We start from the raw sequence: 21,673 nt of genomic DNA on the forward strand, positions 1-21,673 counted from the left end.
GCTCAGGTAGACTTTCATTCTAACTGAGTGTATGGAAATAATGTTTGTGAAAAAACAGTTTTCTAATGGAGAGAATTAGAAACTAGAATAAGAATTAGAAAGATAGGAGTCCATGTGTTTGAGTACAAGTTTATGTTACTGGAGTAAGGACACCAATTCAGAAGACCTCTAGGAATGTGATTAGTTGATTAACTGTCGGCTGTCTTAAAGCTTCATTTATTTTAAGACGGTTGTCAAACAATTAACTGCAACTGTGTTAATGTGTTTCCCGGAAGTCATGGATGACCACCACAACTTCTCCTATTATGACGATAATTACACGGACCTGTACTGGTTCCTCCATGACTGCCATGTGGAACTGGATTATGTCTCGCGGCGAATTGCTGTCTTCCTGCTCTATCTGGTATTTTTCATCCTGGGCCTGGTTTTGAACTGCATGGTGGTGTGGGTCAACTGGCGTCGGCGATACAGCAGCAACGGTGTGGTCTTTTGTGTGCTCAACATGGCCATCTCTGACCTGATGATGATGACAGTGGTGCCTTTCTTCATGCTTGGGGTATGTGGCGATTGCCATTGCAGTTTGGAGCTTGTTAACGTCACAGTGTGTTTTATTTATTATTTCACTGAGTGGAGGTGTGATAATATTGTTATTTGATTTCCTGTCTGGAAACAAGTCTATGTTTTATGTCCCTTAAGAAGTTACATGGAAATGTCAGTGTACTGTGTTCTTTGTCTTCCCTAAAGGCCGTTATGGATCATGTGTGGCTGTGGGGCAACTTCCTGTGCCAGTTCACCAACTTGGTCTTTGTGATAGCTTTCTACAGCAGCTCGCTCTTCCTGGCCTACATGACAGTAGAGCGCTACCTGGCTGTGGTTAAGACAGGGCCACGACCCTGGGGGCCCACGGAGAAGCGGAAGAGAGGCCTAATATGTTCAGCTCTGTGGATCCTGTCTTTTATCCTGGCTGTTATGGAAGGCTCCCATGTGCGGCTGCTGGAGTGGGATGAGCCAGGATGCTACTTCTACCCTGTACATAACTTTGTTGGTTGGTTCACTGCACTCACCTTCTCCTCTCTAATCCTCCAGTTCCTGGGCCCAGGGGCTGTCATTGTGACCTTTAACCTGCTGACCCTGCGAGTGGTACGTGGGTACCCTGAGGGACGGGACCATAGGCGGAGGGACCTCTGGTTGGTCCATGTCTACTCTCTGGTGTTTGTGATTTGCTGGCTGCCCTTTCACATAGACGTGATGCTCATGCTGCTTGACAGCCTGGAGCCACGTCTGCTGAGCTGCACAGAGGTGGAGCACATCCACTTTGCCTATGCTGTCACCCAGTGCCTGTCACTCTTCCACTGCGTGGCCAATCCCATTCTCTACAACCTTCTCAGCAGGAAGTTTCGCAAGCAGTTGTTTGCTGCTGTGGCTCATCACCTGCAAAGACAAGCTATGCTGGAAGGAGGGGCTGAGAATCCTGCAAAACGTGTAGTGGGAGGGAGAAATGGAGAAAAACAGGGCACATGTTCGAATAAGAAAGAACAAGAGATTAGTGATAACAACACTAGTCAATCAGATGTGTAGATTTTCAAACAGTAAGAGAACTATATTTCAGGAGGAAATAATTCACCCAATTCAAGTCTGTTTGTCAATGTCGTTTTGTGAGATTTTATTCCTCCCCAAAGAATGTGCATAATGGTATATCCACTACACTTTTCTCCTGGTATGCACTTCCTGTTTTTTCCTGTAGCCAACATTAAAGTTGTGCAGTTCCAGGAAGGAAATATTTTTCATGTAGTGTCCTTAAAGTTACACATCCTAAAGTATAGCATGTGTATGTGTACTAAATAATCTATATATATATATATAATACAAATTGTATTGTACAATTGGATAATGTTTTACTTATTATGTTTATTCGAAATGTATTGATTGTATTACTAAATGTTTTATAGCAAATTTACAATTTAGTTAAATAAAAATAAGTCTAGTTAATATCTCCTTGGTGAAATCTCTCTCCAATGAGCCACATGGAGGGCTCATGACAGCATGCATTCATAATGTAAACCAGTAATAATTTATATAACGCTGAACATACATTTCACAACATGTCTATGCTCTCAAGATAAATGTTTAGGAACTCTATGCTTTCTGATTTTGAAATTTAAATCTACACTCTTTATCTCTCACTTGTAGAAACAAGTGTGTTTGTCACTCAGTCAACACCACAGCACAGCCACACAAAACAAAATATTGTTATGAAATGTTTATTCTGTTGCTTTGTAGTATGATGTTTTTCCTTTCTCTTTGAGTTTGAGTAAAAGTTTCACATGTATATGAAATAATCACCCAGTCTATAAATAAAGCATCACAGGTTAGACAGTAATTGCATTTATACCTAATGCTCTATTTACATGAGTAAAAAAAACTATGCAAAGCAAAAAAGAAGCTTACAGTTTTTCAAGACACATGAAGTTATCAATACAGTATATTTATTTTCAAGTTAAAAAAAAACTTTAAAAAGATCATATTAGAGAAGATTTATATTTTATGATCAATATTCAAGCAACATACCACTTAGTCATCATTCTTTTGATATGGTCACCTGCAAACATTCTCAAGGCCATCGTTATTTCGGATTCAGTGGTCATAGCAAAGTTCTCCACACCTTCTGTATGATTCACTTGTACTGTAGGAATGATATTCGTTTTGGCTGAAACCCCTTTACGTTTGGAGGTGTGGCAGTGCACCAAAACATTCAAATAGAACACTTTTTTTCAGTAAACGTAAGAAAGGTCATGTTTTTTTGTTTAGTTTTTTAGTAAATTTTTATGTATTTGACAGAGACATTGAGAGGAAAGGCAGAGAGACACAGGGGGAAGACATGCAGGAACTGGCCCAGACCGGATTGGAACCTGGGCCCCTGCGTTAAGGCCTTTGCCCAAGTGGTACACGCTCTACCCGGTGAAACACTGGGGTGCCCCTGAATAATGAGTTTAAACAACAGAAAAAGCACATTTTGGATCTAAAACAAGGAATTCAGAATGCAGCCTTAGCTATACATTCACTAATAATCAAGGCATTTTTTTATTCATACTTAAACTGCATTTCTGAAACTAACACTGTTAAGATAGGTCAAAGAGCTACCGCTCTCGCAGATACATTCTCTTGAGTTTACAGGGATAGTTCACCCCAAAATCGCAAATGCATATCTTTCCTCTTACTTGAAGTGCTGAGTAAGAGGAAAGTTAAGTTGCAGAGTTTTGGAGGGTACGGTGGTAGAGATGTGTTTTTTCTTTCAAGTGTAATGGAACTATTCTGGTCTTCACCACACTTGGCACTTTCAGCACAAAAATTGCCCAATCTGGTTCCATTATATTCGAGAGGTAGACATCTCTACGGCAGTTGCCTCCAAAACAATCTAGATGCATTAATACAGGTAAGAGGACATTTTTTTTATTTTGGGGCGAACTGTCCCTTGAAGCACATCGCAATATAGGGTAGGAAAGAGGAGGTGCCGCCATCTAGTGGCAGAGGGCCACCCTCAATGAGAATCGCTTGAACATTAAAGCTGGTGTAGGCAAGTTTTGCAAAGCTAGCTATTTTAGCTTCAATTCCAAACGATTCAAACCATTATATCCCACACAGTACATAAGAGAAAGAGCGCTTTTGAGAGCAGCATCTTTTTTGGGGGGGAATTACCCCATGTTGCATTCACATGTAAGAACACACACAACACTATGAACATGTCTAACATTAGTACTCACTACTTTCAAGATAGCATGTTAGTATTGGGAAATTCTATAATAGAGTTTTAAATCCCTCAGTTCTCGCCAGCATGGAAAAGCAACACTGATATTTACTGGTTTTACTTCTTGCTAAATCCAATCTCTTTTTGCTAGTAGCCCTTTTAACTATTGTCTGTTTTCTCCTTGTCTCTTAACTGTAAAATCTGGAACTGGATTTATTGCCTGCTCTTTCTCCGCCATTCTTGTGCCACCAGCTTGGTTGTTTTAAAATACCTTGGCCTAGCCTGGTTGAAAACTACAGTAACATACATTGAGTGCAGGAGCAGAGTGCGTGCAGGTAGGTAGGTAAACCGACAGGTAGCCCATCCAATAATTAGTCTTGGAATGGTCTTAATGATTTGTTGTGTTTATTACAGTCCTGCGACACCCATATATGTCAGATTTATTTCATATTACCGTCAAACCTTTAGATGTATTGGTTGCTATCAAGATGTGAAGTTTATTTGGGCAAATATGACAAAAAGTGCTTCTCAACAACATTGCCTACACCATCTTTAATATTTCATTAATGGAGTAAACTGCATTTGTTGCCAATTATTTGTGGACAGTTGTAGACAAAATTGTAAGTAAAATGTTGCTACTTATCTATTATAAGTATATTCATTAATTTATTATTACTTATTATTCCCTGTCCTGCAAGTTTGTGAATGATTTCGAATAATTTGTCTAATACCACCACAGAGGGAAATTAACAGACGTTTTGTCAGGGTGGAATGCAACACGAGAGTGTAGAGTAGGTTTAAACTCGTTCCAGATTTGACTACAGCATAATTATATTCACATTTGTTTCCAAAACACACACGCAAATAGACAGAACAAATCTCAGTCTTTGATGTCAAAGTAATGTAGAAAATAACTGACTAATTGCAAAACAAAATGACATAACCTGTCACATCCATAAACCTTTGAACAGATAAGAGTAAACCTTTTTAGTATTAGAAACAAGAACCTACCGTAGAAACATTAGAACATACAATAACAATCTTAGACAAGAAGCACTTCTCAATATTTATAACTATGACAATTTTTGTAATAATAGTAATTTTATATATGTATTTCTATACAATTATTTGTACTTTTCTTAAAATACAAATTGGACATTATTATATTCACCTGAACCTCAGCTCAGTAGCATTGTTCATGGGTCAGTAGAACAGTGATTGGTTTTATACAGTGGACATTTCAGCACAAGCTAAATGCCTAGTTATGTTGACCTTTTATCCACTCGACTACTTTTGTTTTTATCAGTTCAATGTCATCCAGGAAAATGAGCAAGATCAAACCTTCGTTCTTGTAGAGGGGATATGCATGGGAATTTATCAGCTAGGTGGAAGCTTATGGAAGCTTATTTTCTCAGTGAGAAACAAATCTTTAAACTTTAAACTGGTGGTTAGCTTTTTCAATAATAGAGTTAAGAAGTTATCTTGCATGACTTATTATAAAGACATCCCAAGCACACAGAGACAAAGTGAGAATGATAAAAACATCCACTGTCTTAAATCTGATTATTGCAGTTATTTACTTAAGCATAGAGGAAAACTATCATTTTGGTCTGTATTTTGTCCATCAGTCCATCTTTTTGTGATGGGGTTCAGGGGTTAACCGAACCCATTTTTAAATAACCCAAATTCTGTTTTGGCTGTTGAAATGCCCCAAAGAGTTCTAGCCATTGAGTCGGTTTTGGCAGGCTGTCAGAGTTGCAGTAGTGAGTAAATAATAACCCACTGAGTAGCTACATCCCACATATACACACACAGATAAGCCTACTGAGAAGGCGCCACTCACAGCTTAGCCCGCAGGCTTGGGGGTGACAGAACTGGCTGCTTGTTCATTCAGGCCTGCTGATCTGTGACTGTGTCCTGTAGGGAAGTCACAGGTACCTTTCAGAGGACACTAGGAGGACATAGTTGCTTAGTGAAACCTGCTAGAGACTAAAGACTTTGTTATGGATACATCATATGAATACGAATGTGCAACACACACACACACACATACTAACATTTAGGTTATGACACTGCTCTTCTAGAGCTACTGCGGCTCAGGCTGGCGGCACTGCTATTGCGAGAGAGACTGGGTGTAGTAGTAACAGTGAGGCTTGGCATGGTGGCAACAGAGAAGCTGGGCGTGGTGGCAATAGTGGGGGAGGGTTCATTGGGGCAGCCATACTGCAGGAGAATGTCGACACATTCCTGACTGCCAGCTTGACGTGCCAACGCAAGAGCCGATTGGCCCTGGGCATCACGACACCTCACATCACTGCCATACTGAAATAGAGTGAGAGTTTCAGCAAGTGACATCTAAATCTAGTACACAATATGGTGTGTGGGCCACACCAGATTAACCATATACATTCACCATATGCTATATATAGTATATAGATATGACTTTATATATAGATATACTATAGATATACTATATATACATATACCATATACATGTTCACCATATACATTCAGACTATATTTGTATGCCAATAGGAAATGGCAAGAGATGTGAGGGATGAGGAAAAGAGGGATGTTGACTTACCCAGATCAGAAGCTGCGTCATGACCACATCAGCCAGCTGGCATGCAGCTTGCAAGGCAGAGCACGAAGGCAGAGGGGCAAGTGGAGAGCTGGGGCTGTGGGCCTGTGCTCCAGGGGGGGCATTCATGTCCTCCTTTGTGCTGTGGGCCAGGAGGAGCAGCAGCCGAGGGAGGTCACGCTCCATCACTGCTGACAGCAGACGGGCATGGAGGGAGACTTCTGGGCGATCGTTGGGACTGGGTGTTAGAAGAGGCGCCACAAACAGCCTCTGCTCATACTTGGCCCTGATCCACGACTCTCGTTCTTCGCTGGAACAGCAGAGGAAGGGACAAGGTTAACAGGGTACCAGCAGGTGTGACCACAAACAGGTATGTGAACGGTCAGACAACTTTACAACTCTCTCCCCTCCTATTGCTATTACCAAACACTTATGTATGCAACTGCCTCACTTTCAGGTCATTTAACCACAATCAGAGTGGAATCTTATGCCATCCTTTCTTCCTTACCGGGTGGCATCAGGGGTGGGTTTGTGGCGACCCAGGGTGCGCCCCTCCCAGATACTGTTGGCCAGGTGGTTGCCAATGGCACTAAGTACTAATGTAAGCTCGCGTGGCAGGTCATCCAGATCAAGGGAGCGAACACGGGACAGGTGGGTGCCAAGGTTCCTGTGGATCCCTGAGCACTCGATGCAGATCAGTGCACCCAGGTTCAGACTGGCCCAGGTCGGGTCTGAGGGATGACAGAGCAATGTATGGACAATTTAGATAAGTCGTTTAGGACATGGAATCAAGAGAATCGGAGTCAGATGGCTGAGTGGTTAGGGAATTGTCTATTAATCAGAAGGTTGCCGGTTCGATTCCCGGCCGCGCAAAAATGACGTTGTGCAAGGCACTTCACCATACTTGTCTCGGGGAAATGTCCCTGTACTTACTGTAAGTCGCTCTGGATAAGATCGTCTGCTAAATGACTAAATGTAAATGTAGGAAAGAGGTGAAAACGGTGACTCACTGGGTGCTTCACAGTCCCCACACAGGTTGTTTCCCTTTGCATTACGAATAGCCTGCAGAGCTACCGCCTCACTCTGGCTGTTCTTACGAGCCTGTGAAACATGGGGACATGTCAGGTTGTCTCACTGATATTGTCTGTGAATATTGTGTGTGTGTGTATGCAAGGGGGCTTTTGCTTCCTTGCCTTGTTTTTGCTGCTCTCACACAACTGCAGGCTGGCCAAGATCTGGCTTTCAATGGCCTGTACCCAGGAATCTCTCTCCTCCACACTGTGGGCCTCAAAGTGCCATGTCTGGCCCGTGCTCGAAACAATCAGGAAGTCAAAGTTATCCTCATCTGACAGAACAACACACAGACAGACTTTAGTTGCAAGTCAGGCACAGACAAGTAATTTGTGGTACACTCCAAGGATAAACTTTTATCATAATGATAATTACAGATGGTACAGCAGCTGCCCTGTCTCATTTAAGAGTATAACAAAAACATATGTATCAATTACAGTGTGAATTACTTGAGGTAGATGGTTCTATAGTAGGCATATATGGACAGGCTAGAATAGCAGGTAAATATTGATGGTGCGACATAAAAAATTGAATTTAATAGCCCAGATACAAACACCTTGACAGGCACACAGACAGACATGTATACAGATTCTCATTACCTGTCTTGTTAATGTTTCTTAAGCTACCAAAGCTTTTCAGTTTCCACATTTTGCGCTTTGCTACCAGTTAGAAGAAAAAAGCAGAAGTCCCAGGGAAGCAGAAGAGACAGGGAGGAATAATAAGCAGAGGCGGATAAAGACACGAAGAGAAAATAGATCAAAGTGATAAAAGCAAGGCAGATATTTTTTTGAAAGTAGGAATGAAATTGTCTGGCAGGGGTGGGCAAAGAACAATGACAGAAATAATTGCATTTACATGACTGTTCTTTTAATTTCTTTATTCTGTACAGCAATCTGTACTATACGTGAAAACATTATGGTCATGTTGGGCTTGCCATCTGATCCACTCTAAAGTGTGTGTACCGATGGCATATACCATAGAAGTCAATGATTTACCTTCTGCTTGACCAATCTGTGCATCCCCCTTTTGGTTCATGCTCTTCTTCCTTCTGTGCTTTTTCCTGTCAATCATTGGGGAGGCAGGGTGGCCTGTTTCTTTAGAAGATATGGGTCTAGACAGACCTTCAATGGAAGAGTCTACCATGGAAACACAAATCATACCATACCATACATTAACTAAAAAATAAAATTAAGAGAATGTCTATAGTCTGCAGAGATATGTAGTTGTTTCCTTACCAACACTTTGGGCCTTGTTGGAGAGTGTGGTGGGGCATCTTTCCACCCCTTTGTTTCCCCCAGGGGACAGCCCCCCCCGAATCCCTGCCCCTTCCTCCACTGGCAACAGACTGCTGACATTCACAGGGACTACAAAGTAGAAGACTCAACATAAGTATAGGCAAGAAAAAGACATGGTAAAATAATAAACACATCACCCTAACCCAACTAGGCAAGAGAGTACTTATATTGTACACATTTATAAATACCAACCACAATTAAGAGAGATGAGAGACATGTCTGCATAGACAACAGGGACATTTACGGCAGCAGACACAGTCAGATTAAACAGAATAATATGTCAAAAGGATAGACTGAGAGACAGAGGCCATCCCCTGGCCCTTTTCACCTGAGCTGGCTCCCTCGGGACTCTGGACATCTTTGACCAGGCCATTGAGGCCTGGCGGAGGGCCACAGGCTGGAACGGCTCGGGGAGGGCGCTTCCCTGGCACCTTCACCGTTACCCTTAGCAGGTCCATCTCCTTCCCAGGGGTATTCTGCATGTAATCCTACCAGACAAGAACACAAACAACCTGCTCTACAGACAATAATATGTTGCATTATATCCATTATCCATTATCTCCCTACTTGTGAGATTCAGCCAACTGGAAACAGTTTAGCCCACCATTATATCCTCCTCCAGATCAGTTGATATACCACTGCTATAATACTTGCTTTCACCTGCACGGACTCACATTAACACTGGAGTGATAGGACAGCATGCCATTGTTAGACAGTGTGACGTATTTCTTCTTCCACTCCTTGTTGAGAGAGTTCCCACTACGTTTCAGCAATATGCTCTGGTCATGGAGAGAAGACAGAGGCAGAAACCTGGGTAAGGGTCATCCTAAACAAGGAGCAGTGAGAGTTAGAGTGAGAGGAGTGAGAGTTAACGGCTATGTGACTTGCCTGTTTGATGGGGATGGAGCGCCCACTGCCTAGGTCTCCCTTAGGGTCTGAGCTCCTCTTCTCTGAGTCACTGCCCCTACGGCCCTGTAGGACATCACACCCATGATACAACATCAACTTATATTACAAGTGAGAGAGAGATATTGGGTCTATGTGGTGGGATGAAAAATGTACAGTGGAGTACAGCCGTAACATCAGGAGACCTGTGATGTCTAGCAGAGGATTGTTACCGCGAAACGTGAGGTGCGTCTGCGAGGGGCACTGCGTACGGACCCTGGAGTGGCACTGCCCAGCCGCTCCCCTCCTGTTGCCCCCCCAATCTCTTTATGACTGATCACAGGAGTGGAGGGCAGAGAAGACGAGTAGTCACTGCTGTGACCACCGTTACTGGCCTGGGCGAGAGAGAGACAGGAAGAGAGAGAGAGGCAGGCATGAAGACAGACAGGCAGACAGAGAAACTGTTAAAAGCAAAGCAAAGCTAGTGACAATTTAGCTGTGACTAATCACCGGAGACAAAACCTTAAAGATCCCATGACATGCTGTTTTTGGATGCTTTTATATAGGCCTTAGTGGTCCCATAATACTGTATCTGAAGTCTCTTTCCCGAAATTCATCCTTGGTGCAGAATTACAGCCACTACGAGCAGTCCCACAATGAGCTTTCCTCAGGACGTGCCGTTTCTGTGTCTGTAGCTTTAAATGCTATCAGGAAGAAAGAGGCGGGGCTAACTGCCATGCTTCAGTCGTTTGCAAGCCATGAAAAAACAATATCGCGCTAGCACGGTCGTAGCTCATTTTCTCATTGCTGGGCCAAATTCTCTGTGGGCAAAGCAGAGAAAGGGGAGGTAACCTTCCTCCTTATGACGACATAAGGAGAGGATTTTCAAAACCGAGCGTTTCAGCTTACATTTTCTCAAAGGCGGAGAAGAATACCCAGGGCTTGGTTTACACTTATCAAAATGTCTAGCCACTGGGGGACCAAAGGCAGGCTAGGGGAACTCATATTAATTATAAATAACATCCTAAAGGGAACGTTTCATGTCATGGGACCTTTAACTTTGGAGACTAGGCTTCTGAAACTATTAGATGGAGGGTGATAAAACAACACTTGTACAACAGTGTTACACTTATGCACAAAACATAGATACCTAATCCAGACTGTTGTTGGATAACTAATCCAGAATGTTTCCAATCATGTTGTATGCAGTGCTAGGCCTCCTCTTTAATGGGGCAGTTTTCTGCTTCTCAAGTTCCTGAACACTATTTTACAAGCCCTGGCATTTCGGGAGTTCCTGTTCCAACTTATTGTTCTGTAAGTACTACACTGGATAAATTGTGAAGTCAAATATATTATGTTCATACCAAAATAAACAGATTTGAATAAATGTCAGATTTCACTCAACCCATTGCTTGAGTTTATAAACTACCTAAAAAAACAGGCTATGTAGCTGGCACTCCCCACTTCAGATATATCTCACATTCATCACACAAGTTAGCTTTGTATCAAGCTTCATATCAGTATGTGTAGTATGTATCATTACGTGTAGGTTAGACTACCATCTAACTTGCAGTCAAAAGCTTTCTATCCCTAAGAACATTCTTTTTAAAAGCATTAGTGCTCAGGAGGATATGGTTATTGATGCCTTCATACCTGCCCTGGGAAGACTCCTGACACAGGGGTGGAGCCACCAGAGTGACTAGGTGAGTTAGGAAGGGATTTACAAGAAGCCAGGAGAGCAGCTTGCTTCTTAACGGCCATTATTTTCTGAGCAGCTATGGTTGAGATAGGAAAGAGATCAAAAGAAAAGAGTTTTGAATTCAATCGTCTTTTTGGAAGCTGACTTGAAGACTACACATTCAGAGGTAAGATGACGTACCCTCAGTAAACACTCGGTTCACGTTGAGGCCGTAGGTAGCGCAGGTCTCGTAGTAGGTACAACGCCTCACATCTGAACACAGCTGCCGTGCCCTGGCATCCTCGATCACCCGCGGGTTGGTGCTGCTGATCTTATCTAGATGGAAAGCACTAGTCAACATAGAATCCCTTGAAAAAGGTTCCAAGGCCAATGACACAATACAAAAACAAGATATTTTAATTGTGTGCTTGCATCAGTTGGTGTGTATGTCTTACCCTGGGTGCCCACCACTATGAAGGGAATCTCTGTTATGTTGCGATGGATGCTCAGCTGGCTGTAGTTCTTATATACTTCTTGAAAACTGGCCTCATTCTCCAGACTGAACACTAAGATCACCCCATCCACCCAGCTGGAAAACTGTCAATGAGAGATGTCGTAGGATTAGGGAGATGTAAAAGGAGGACATGTCCATAACCTGTCCCTGCCAGTGAGTCTCAGTAGCAACCATATACACACCTGTTCATCTAGGGGTCCTGTCTCTTCCCTGATCAGTAACAGGTGGCTCTGTCCATCAATCAGCACCTCTTTCTTGTACCTGCCCCCTGAGGGAAACAAGACAAAAGGGCGTTACACCTGTATGCTGACTGTATGTTGGTAAAACCTGTTCAGGAACCTGTTCACCACAGCAATGATGGTTTGTTTATTGATAGTGACGTTCCAACCAACCATCAGGATTCTCCAGGGGGAGATAACTGCCAGTCATGTGTCTGTGGACCAAGGCTGACTTTCCGCTGCGGAGACCTCCTAAAACTCCCTGGACAAACACACACACAAACAGACCTCACATCTTTAACTGCCATTTATGTTGGCTGTTTCTTATTTTCCTCAGGATAATCAATATACTATTACTGATACACCCTTCATGTTGCCACTATCTCAAGTCAATTAAGAAGGAATAAGTTTAACAACTCTTACCAAACGAAGCTCTTGAACAGTTCGACTGAAGGTCCATTCTTGACTGTTGGCACATGCCGCTGCCAAGCAAAAGCAAAGGAACAGGGAGGGGTGTACAGGGAAAGGAAGAGAGAAACAGACAGATTCAAATAAATGGTCAGTGCTGTGATCTCCTGGCTATTGATGGTGATCGGCAAGAAAACTTTGAAAGTCACTAGCGGTCTTGCTCTACATTATGCCATTTTGAGTGGCCACTCCTGCTGCAGTGTATGTTTGTGTGTGTCCTGTATGTGTGTGTCCCCCATACGTGCCCTGTCATATGTCCAGATGGCACAGACCAGAATGTTGGGGGAGGGGGGAGGGGAAACAAAGAGAGGGAGAGAGAGAGAATGAGGGTGTATAGTGGAGGTGGAGTGAAAATTAATTGCAGTCTCAGTGGGACTGCAGGAGTGAAGATCAGGTTCATTAGCAGCTCTGTAGATGGAGACAGAATGTGCCAGTGTGTGTGCGTGTGTGTTTGTGTGGGTGTGTGTGTTTAAAATTGCAACATGCTGTATGTAAGGTGAAACAACTCATTCATACTTCATTGAACTTTCCAATAAATTCCTATACATTTTCAAAGCATGAACCTGATGAAGGAAAGGTTTGAGAGAAGAATAAAAATGAGTAAGTCTTTTTGACCAGATTTACTTATGATATTTTCACAACAGCTCCTAAAGATGATAAACATGTATAGGGAGCAAAGAGTTGCTAACAATAGGTGACTGTCAGATAAACAAGGGAACCACCATGCTGCAACACAAAGGAAAAACACTGTGACTATGTTCAACATGCCTCATGGGGACATTCCCGATCAATGAAGGAGCACCGATGTTGTTCTGAAAACTCTAATGGACAGATTCAGAAGACTAAAGAACACATGTACTATAAAAGCATGTGACATTCCTCTACATGGGTATGTGAGCAGTAGAATGCCATGTCTAAAAGAGAATGAGACTGATGGCCATTGTGTTCTAGAGTCCCCTGTTTACCAAAACGTATTTCTTAGCACAGGCACTTGAAACCAATACAGGAAAATGGAGGATAGAAGATTTATAGGCTTATTCCTAATGCTTGCAGGGCGGAGCTGCACACACAAAGACACGCATACACACAAGCCGACACCACATCAATCAAATAAACCGTGAAACATCAGTGAATCAGCCTAACCTCAGACAGAGTGTGTCTCTTTTATACACTGGACCCCTCTGTAAAGTCACAACAGATGGTGGCTCTGCAGTGCTCTGAGCACAGGCCACACCTCAGTGACAACATGGACCAAGCCACCTCCTCCTCTACCACTGGATATACATTTGAACTCTAAACCCCTCTTACCCTTTCCAATTCGCAATCCAATCCCATCAATCTGTATCTCACAACCCTATTTCCCTCTCTCCTTCTCCCTACCTCCCCCCTCTCTTTTCAGCGTCATCCCACAGACCGAATAGCATCTCCTGCTTCTTGCTGTTGCCATGGCAACCCCTCTTCCAGAAACTGCCTGTCCACACAATGCATAATCTCATGAATACAGCGGTGTGTGTGAACAAATTCACACACTTATCAACACACAAGATCACATGCAAACACACAGTGACATACAGTGCATGCAAGTTATTATACCCATATATGATGTTGGAAATGCTACAGTGAATGGTTAACCCAATTAAGGGCTTAGATGGTGGTACATCAAATAAATATGGATGATATAGGTAAATTGCTAGAAAAATATTTTAACAGACAAAATGTGTACTAAGATATTGATATTCAGTATATTTTACCTATCAATTTTTCTTTGATTATTATGTTGGATAAAGAATCTGAATATACTTTTCTACAAAGTTTCAAATGTAAAATTTCTAAATGAGTTATTCAGTTCTCATAAGCTCAGCCACAATGTCAAGTAACTGAGTGAATGGGGTCCATTTGGACATTGATTAAATCTCCATAAAGCAGGAAGTGTCCCTTCCGTGTTCCCTAACCCCCAACTCCCCCTTTCTCTCCCCTCTTCTATTCCTCAGAAGAACACAGCTCTGTGTACTCCCACCCTTAATTATTCATGTCCACTTACGCCTGACAAATTATTCAACACTTATACCAATCCTACATCCTGCTTCATCACACATGTCCAAAAAATCATTAGAATAAGTAACATTTGAATATTCCCTCCATTCAGTACCTTTTCTGACTTTTAGGACAATCCCCAGTAGTCGTACAAGTTAAAGCTTTTGAAGTTGTAGTTACTTACTCAACCTTCCTAGAGATGAATACTTATATCACATTCCTGCATTATCTAGCACCCTTTTTGTATTGGAATTGTATTCCTGCTGTAGAGGTATAGCCTCAACTTATTCCCCAAAGGGCTTCTAAACTACTGGATAAAAGCCTACTTTAGTGAAATAAGAGAGAGGTGGGGGTTACTAATGACCAAGCAAAGGCTTACCCATCCGAGATCAGCTATCTTTACCACTTCCTTATGTTTAAGCTGTATAGTACAAAAGTGTGGTTTACCCAAGTACAGTGATGGACGATCCTATGTATTGAATCCTATCAGCAGCACTAATACAGCCATTTGGGGTCACTTAAAAGACGAAGGGAGTAACTTTACGGCATGTCATTGGCTTTTAGTGGCTTGGCCCAACCTGTGTGTGTATGTGGTGTGTGATGTATGCCTGTGTGTGTGTATGCTGTGCTGGAGGGTCTTACCATCCTCCTCACTCGACCCTCTCTGTACTGGTGTATAGAGAGGGGGAGCAGTGTTGGAGCTGGGGGGCACAGGGGTGCTTTTGGTGAAGATCCCACTGATGAACTTCAACATTTTGCGGTCACGAGCCGGGGCACGCTGGCTTGTGCCACCCTCCTTTCCCTTTTTCAGGTCCTCAGACAACAAATGTAGGTCACTGTTGTCCAGGGTGCGACTCTTGCCCTTTCTCTGGGGCTTGGTGTTGGGAGGCGCAGGAAGAGAGGTGGACCCGGTCTTCATCTTGTCCCCCCGCGGGCTGTCCCTTGTCACCACACCAGTCAACCCTCCCACTATGGGTGCCCCCGTACGTATGAGGGTGGCCCTGCCATCGCTGTCTGCCCAGGATGCTCTGTAAGGCCCCAGGGCAGCCGTCACAGATGTCATAGGAGAGCGATCCCCAACGCGGTTGTCCTTGCGGTCAAGGCTCTTGGCAGAAGGAGGTACACTCTGATTGGCTTCTCTAAGTTCTCGTCGGCTCATGGCCCCGGCCCCTGCGTGTGACCTCATCAGGACCTCAGACCTCTGGCTGACGTGAGGTTGATCAGAAATGGGCATGCTCAGATGGGAGCGACCCCCATTGGACTCGCCTCCCTCTTCACCCCTCAGGAAGAGAATGGGCGGATCCCTGTAAAGTTCTGTCTTGGGGCGGGATCCATCCTTCCTCAGACCCCCTTCAGAGTAAAGCCCTCCATAGGCTTTCACCGACTCTTTAACAGGTAATAAGGGAGGGTCCTTGATTTTCCCGACCAACATGTTATCTTTTGAGGGTCCAAAGCCATGACTGTCTCTTAGCTCACGTTTTACCCTTTCTTGGACAGGACCACAATAGCTGACTTCCTCCTGCTCCTCCTCTTCAATCTCTGTATTATCATCTCCTTCAAACTCAGCACATACACATTCTCCTTCATCCTCAGTGGTCCTGCTAACCTCCTCCTCCACCTCTTCCTCAGGATCCCCTGCTTGCCTCCTGGGTATAGGGGTCTTCTCATCTCCTGGCACAGCCTCAACCTTGACCAAGGTGAGGGAGATGAGGTAGGTGGTACGTCTCTGAAGTGTGCCCGCGTGGCTCATGAGGGCGGCAGACTTCAGCGCAGCAGCGCCCACGCTTTGACCCAGACAGATTCACAGGTCACATTCATGGCAAACAGGAAGAAGCTTGAGGCCTCAGAATTGAAGTGCTGAGCTCCACAAAAAGCATACACCTATCAGGCAATACAGTTAGATTGTCCAACTGTGTGTGATGAGATGTGTCTGTTGAAGGGAACCCCTGCTGTTTCCTTAGGCTTGCGACCAGCCAGTAATGAGGAATCTATCTACTGTGTATAATAAATTAGTGGAACATACACTCACTACACGTTCAGTTAATGCACTGATTTGCTCATAAATCAAGTCTAGACAGTACTTTACCTTTAATCCTCACTTTCATTTAATCCTACCTCACCTTCTCTCAACAGATCTGTGAACAGTGGTCTCTCCAGTCTCCTCCTCTGTCCCTCACAGTTCACCCCCTTACGTCTTTTGCTTCTTCTCCTTAAGATTGATGATTTACAGACTGCAAATTCCTCATTGTTGATGTATCAGCTTTTAGAGTGAATTTGTCTGATTCATTATGAAATGGTGTCATCAGAATCAACAAATGAACTTGGTGCATTCATCCATAAAAACTGTATTCCACTCCACAAAAGAAAAGAAGATGGTTTGCTTCAGGCAAGTGGCTTGAATATGTAGGCTTTTCTTTAGACCATTTCTTCATTCGTATTAAGGAATATCCACCATCTCTCTTCATGCTGCTGTGACATTCCCCAGTGTTCCCTGTGTTCTAGAAATACTGTGTTATGTATCCACCTATTCCACTGTCAATAACACTGAAGCATATTTACTGTGGTAAGTACTTTAGGTGATCAAGCAAAGACAAACCTGTTTGAAGGTAAATAAAACCAAATTGAAATCATTCTTGTGTCACAAAGCGTGTGGCTTTGAGAGTCTTCTTCTGATAGCATGTGAGGCAAAGACACACATTCATGTCATGCATGAATCATGTAAGCACACTGCGTAGATCAACGAGGTTGCATACATCCATTGTAATGACTCCAGAGGAGAAAAAGACATTTGGATTGCAGATTGCAGAATGCTTCTGCCTGTATCCCTCCTCTGTACAGGAGCTCTCGTCGGTCCTAGTCTCCTCCGAGTGTCTCAGCCAATTAGCAAGTCAATAAAATGTGTCTGTGAGGCAGAGCGAATACACCAGCTCAGCTCAGCCCAGCCCCTCCTCCTCTGCTCACAGCAGTCACTGCCTTCAGCCCCCTACTCTGCTAGCCACCATTAGACCTCCGATAGCCCTGCTCCAGCTTCAGGAGGATGGAGGGAGAAGGCTCTAGGTGTGGGTGAAGCACCCAGAGAGATGGTTGTTCTCTGTCCGGCTGACACGGTCTGAGACTCGTGTCTGAGCAACCCAAAAAATGGAGGAAGAAACCTCTGCCTCCTCCTACCCATCCCTGATTCTCTCCTTCTCTCTCTCTCTCTCTCTCTCTCTCTCTCTCTCTCCTTTTCGTATGGCAATCTTTGGGCAGCTCCGGCTCTCTGTCGCTCTACCTCAAATACACACTCCCCCTCCCCTTCTGTCTTTTCAGAAAGGGGGAGAAAGCAATGATGCACAGGGAAAGAAATACGTCACATAGATGAATGAAAGAAGAGGACCGAAGGAAATAATTGACTAAATGAACAGGGGAGTTTGGAAAGAGGGACAAAAAAAGTCTAAATTAATTAACAGGTTAAAAAGCTAAATTAAAGGAGGGTTGGAGTATGGGAGAGGGAAAGAGGAAAGGGTGGAAAAGGTGACAGGATGAAGAGTGGGAGAGGTGATGAAAGAAGAAGGTGGGAGAGAGGATAGGAATACCAAGGAGAACAGGAAAATCCTAACGGTAAGAAAATTAAGGCTAGATAACGAGAACAAAATTATTATATTAACATAGCTCTTAAGCCTCTCCTTTTCTAGCAGTCATCAGGTTAATTTCCCACATTCCTATTGGAGTGGCAACCATTCCTATTGCACCCTTTTCAGCTGTGAGCAGAGAGCTAGCCACAGCGTGCTCACCTCCCCCACCCCTGCTTCTTCTTCACGTGCAGGGAGCTTGCCTGTTACCAAGGTGTTAACATCTTACAGTAAGGAGTCACTTCTCTGTCTCACTCCCTCTGGCACTCCCTTTACGTGTGGATATACAATATATATCCTGTACATTGCCCTGTAATTGTCTTGCATTACTTAGCAATCTTACTACGCAAGTGTGTGTGTCCTAAAGAAGGCAACTGTAATTTTTTACAATATTCTGTTCTATATTGTATTTAAAACGAATTATATGATATAGGTTAACTGTATTCTCTTCAATCTAGCAATAATATACTGAGTGTTCAACCTCATCATCTGCATAAACAAAATGTAGATTCTAGGAATAGCAACCAACCGCTACTGTCCCCATGCTAATCGGACAGCTGACGCACATCTGTGTTTTTTTGTAATCTCCAGCATCAGAGAACATCAGTCTTCTTGAGGTGTGACCTCCAATTTAAAGGGACATTTCTTTTTTTCAAACATTGTGTAATTGCACTTTCCAGCATTGGCATTACGGTATTCTATTCAGAATTATAAAAAATGTTTGCAATCAAAATTTGACACACAGAGATATAGACACTGCAATGCAAATAGCATGATGGATAAAACGGACAGTGAGTCAGAATTATGCCTGCTTGCCATGACATAGAAGAAGAAAGATCCATCCTGCGACATACAGGATGGGGGGTGGGGGGGGTGGGGGGGTGGTACGGTGAACTTGAGTAAGATCAGACCTACTATAAGAGAAAAAGCTATGTTGCCTCAAGGGAAACTTTTTTTAAACTTAAATTATGTTGCAATGGAAATACAACTTGATCTGCAGTAGAGGAAGTCAACGACATGAATAACAAAGAAGTACTGATTATCAAGCAGCAAGGGCCTAAGTGATTTGTAAGAGAAGTATACAGGAAGTCAACCCCAGATCTTTGCTGCTACAGTATATATCTCTTAAACAGGAAGTGGCTCAGAAGAAAGACAGTGAAAAATAGAGCCAGCAAGGCATTCTATACTGCCATGACAACCTCATCAGGGGCACATTATCAGTAACCACAACTTACAGACAACCTTCCTGCTCATTATCATTATACTGAATGCAATTCGTATGTAATACTCTTATTACTGTTTGGTATCCAAATGCTACTCAAACGTGAATAGTGATAAATATTGCTAAATACATTACGTCATATCACTTTTTAGACTCACTAGTTAATGAGTTATAACTGGTGGAATCGGTGAAAAGGTTCAAGATTCAATCATTTTTGTATTTTAGGAAGACGAAAGTATGTCAACACATGATTGATTATTAAGACACCGTTTTTCACCACTACACACTGCATGTACATACCAGTACAAAGCGTGTAAGATTAGCTTAATGTTTCCAATAAATCATTACAGAAATACCATTATGTTTATGTTTAAAAAAAGCACTTTCTCTCTCACATTGAAGAGAACACATTCTGAGCCATGGAATCATGGTCGGGAACTGAATTGTGGTTTCCTTGGTCCTTTTGACCTAGCTAGACAACAATCTATCTTTCAGACCATATCTTGTCTAGTCATTTTGGTGTCACATGTATAATAATATGACAACAGCATATTATAATCTGAATACAGAAAGGATGACAAATTCTGCAACTGGGTGTGCACATGAGCTGGGGCTGTTACAAAATATTTTAGGGTGGATGTCAGTTAAGAGGTAAACTGCAAATGGGACTTCCACTTTTTTGTAGAAAGTAGCAAGATAAAAACATAAATAACACAAGTCTCAGGCTCTTTGATCTACTGTTGAGTCAAAATAAAGGTACTCAAAAAGAAACTATATTTAGGTTTGTTTGAAATCTAGTTGTTTTCTCTCTATGTTGATAGAGGCCCTTATCAGACTGAGAGAACAACTACATAGAAAGCATTTTCTCATCTCAGTTTAAAACATGCATTATGAAAATGGTTAAATTGTTTGTATGTGAGCATGCATGTATTGAGTACACAATATTAATGGAACAGGGAAAGTGATTACCTATGGAAGCTTAACTGACATTTTAATGTCAATAAGATAGAGAAAATGGTGAACACAGTGTCTACTTTAAAGCAAGGACAACAGGGCAAGCACAAGATGTTCTGGGTTTGTTTTAGGAATATTATACAGCTTTTTACTGATCATTTATCACCTACTACTTGGAATGCGATAGAAATCGGGTTGCATTGTGAAGTACACATAAGCATGATGCTATGCTGATTAACATTGGTGTACTTCACCCAGGTGCTCAAAAAACAACAAACCATTAATTCAAATAAACCTCCAATGGTGTCCTATCAGTGATGTTGAAAGATGAAAAGCCTTGCCTGCATCATAAAGAGGGAAGAGTTGTTGCAACAGCATCGTTCCTGTATGTACAGGCATTCTCTCACCTTGGATGCTGTGAAGGTAAACCTTTAGGCCGGATCGCATCTGCTGGTCATCTACCCTCTCGAGCTGTTTAAACAGTTTGGCAAAGTTGGCCTTCATTGACTCATGCCGCTTTACCTCAGCCCGAATTGCGTTGGACTTGAAGATATTTTGGTTGTTCATCTCAGCACTTGAGCGTGTCTTTACTCACTTTAGACGAAAATTATACATTATTTGTCTACATGCGCACGTCTATTCATCTACTTCAACCGACCCATTTTATCCAACACACTCCTTTCAGCTCTTGATCGGCCAAATTATAAATTTGTATAAAAAAACAAAAAAACAAAACACTTTTGGTCCATCATTCAAGTGTCTGCGAAAGAACTTCCCAATGCATGTATTACTGTCAAATGACTTCCTTATTTGAAAGCTTATCGGCCTGATCGTCTGTTTTGGTACTACCACAAACAGAACTGACACCTGGTGGATGGGCCAAATTTACAGCAAACTTTCGATAGGCTACAATTATTTTAGACATGTATGTATGTAATAGTATTTTGGTATAACATGAGGGCTTTGTTGACTTTAGCACCACCACAATTTGTAGCTAAACTAGACTAAATGTAGGCTTACATGAAATTAATTTAGCAGAGGCATTTATCCAAAGCGACAAACACATATATATTTTACTAGACACATTGCAAAATAAGGTTAATCGAGTTTAATAAGATACCATCTTAGGCTTTGTTGAACTAGGCTACTTTTATTTTATTTTTATAAAACATCACTGGAACAAAAATCTGCAACTACAGCGGAACAGTGATTGACAACATCATTGGTTACGCTTATCTTGACTTGTTATCGCGATGGTTGTTGATTCGCGAACATTTTATGTGCGATCCAGCTAAGCCAATCATATAAGACCAAGTACCAAGTCGATTAGAATGCTGGTTAGAAAAACTACGGATTTGATTAAGTTTGTTAAATGTCAGGATATCCTTCTGAACTTT

General features: G+C 42.6%; 2 protein-coding genes across 3 annotated transcripts; one reads left to right on the forward strand and one right to left on the reverse strand.

Annotated features, from left to right (window-relative positions):
* Positions 1-259: 259 nt before the first annotated feature.
* LOC136962804 (G-protein coupled receptor 182-like) lies at positions 260-3,090 on the forward strand. The gene is made up of 2 exons (XM_067256731.1): positions 260-556; positions 745-3,090. The coding sequence occupies exons 1-2, from the start codon at positions 260-262 to the stop codon at positions 1,576-1,578; spliced, it is 1,131 nt and encodes a 376-aa protein (XP_067112832.1). The 3' UTR covers positions 1,579-3,090.
* A 556-nt stretch (positions 3,091-3,646) lies between these two features.
* On the reverse strand, positions 3,647-21,044 carry LOC136962578 (arf-GAP with GTPase, ANK repeat and PH domain-containing protein 2-like). 2 transcript variants are annotated; one of them, XM_067256425.1, is made up of 19 exons: positions 20,684-21,044; positions 12,411-12,469; positions 12,162-12,249; positions 11,952-12,037; positions 11,711-11,852; positions 11,457-11,591; positions 11,231-11,352; positions 9,811-9,972; positions 9,581-9,664; positions 9,367-9,471; positions 9,021-9,180; positions 8,633-8,761; positions 8,393-8,533; positions 7,997-8,056; positions 7,520-7,671; positions 7,337-7,427; positions 6,835-7,057; positions 6,330-6,636; positions 3,647-6,067 (listed from the first exon to the last, which is right to left on the reverse strand). In XM_067256425.1, exons 1-19 carry the CDS (start codon positions 20,841-20,843, stop codon positions 5,810-5,812), a joined length of 2,664 nt encoding a protein of 887 aa, XP_067112526.1. In that variant the 5' UTR covers positions 20,844-21,044; the 3' UTR covers positions 3,647-5,809. The 2 variants fall into 2 exon arrangements, with proteins under 2 accessions (XP_067112526.1, XP_067112610.1); XM_067256509.1 differs by lacking the exon at positions 7,997-8,056.
* Positions 21,045-21,673: the final 629 nt, after the last annotated feature.

This window comes from Osmerus mordax, chromosome 1, assembly GCF_038355195.1.
Source record: "Osmerus mordax isolate fOsmMor3 chromosome 1, fOsmMor3.pri, whole genome shotgun sequence".
In the NCBI taxonomy this organism is placed as follows: domain Eukaryota; kingdom Metazoa; phylum Chordata; class Actinopteri; order Osmeriformes; family Osmeridae; genus Osmerus; species Osmerus mordax.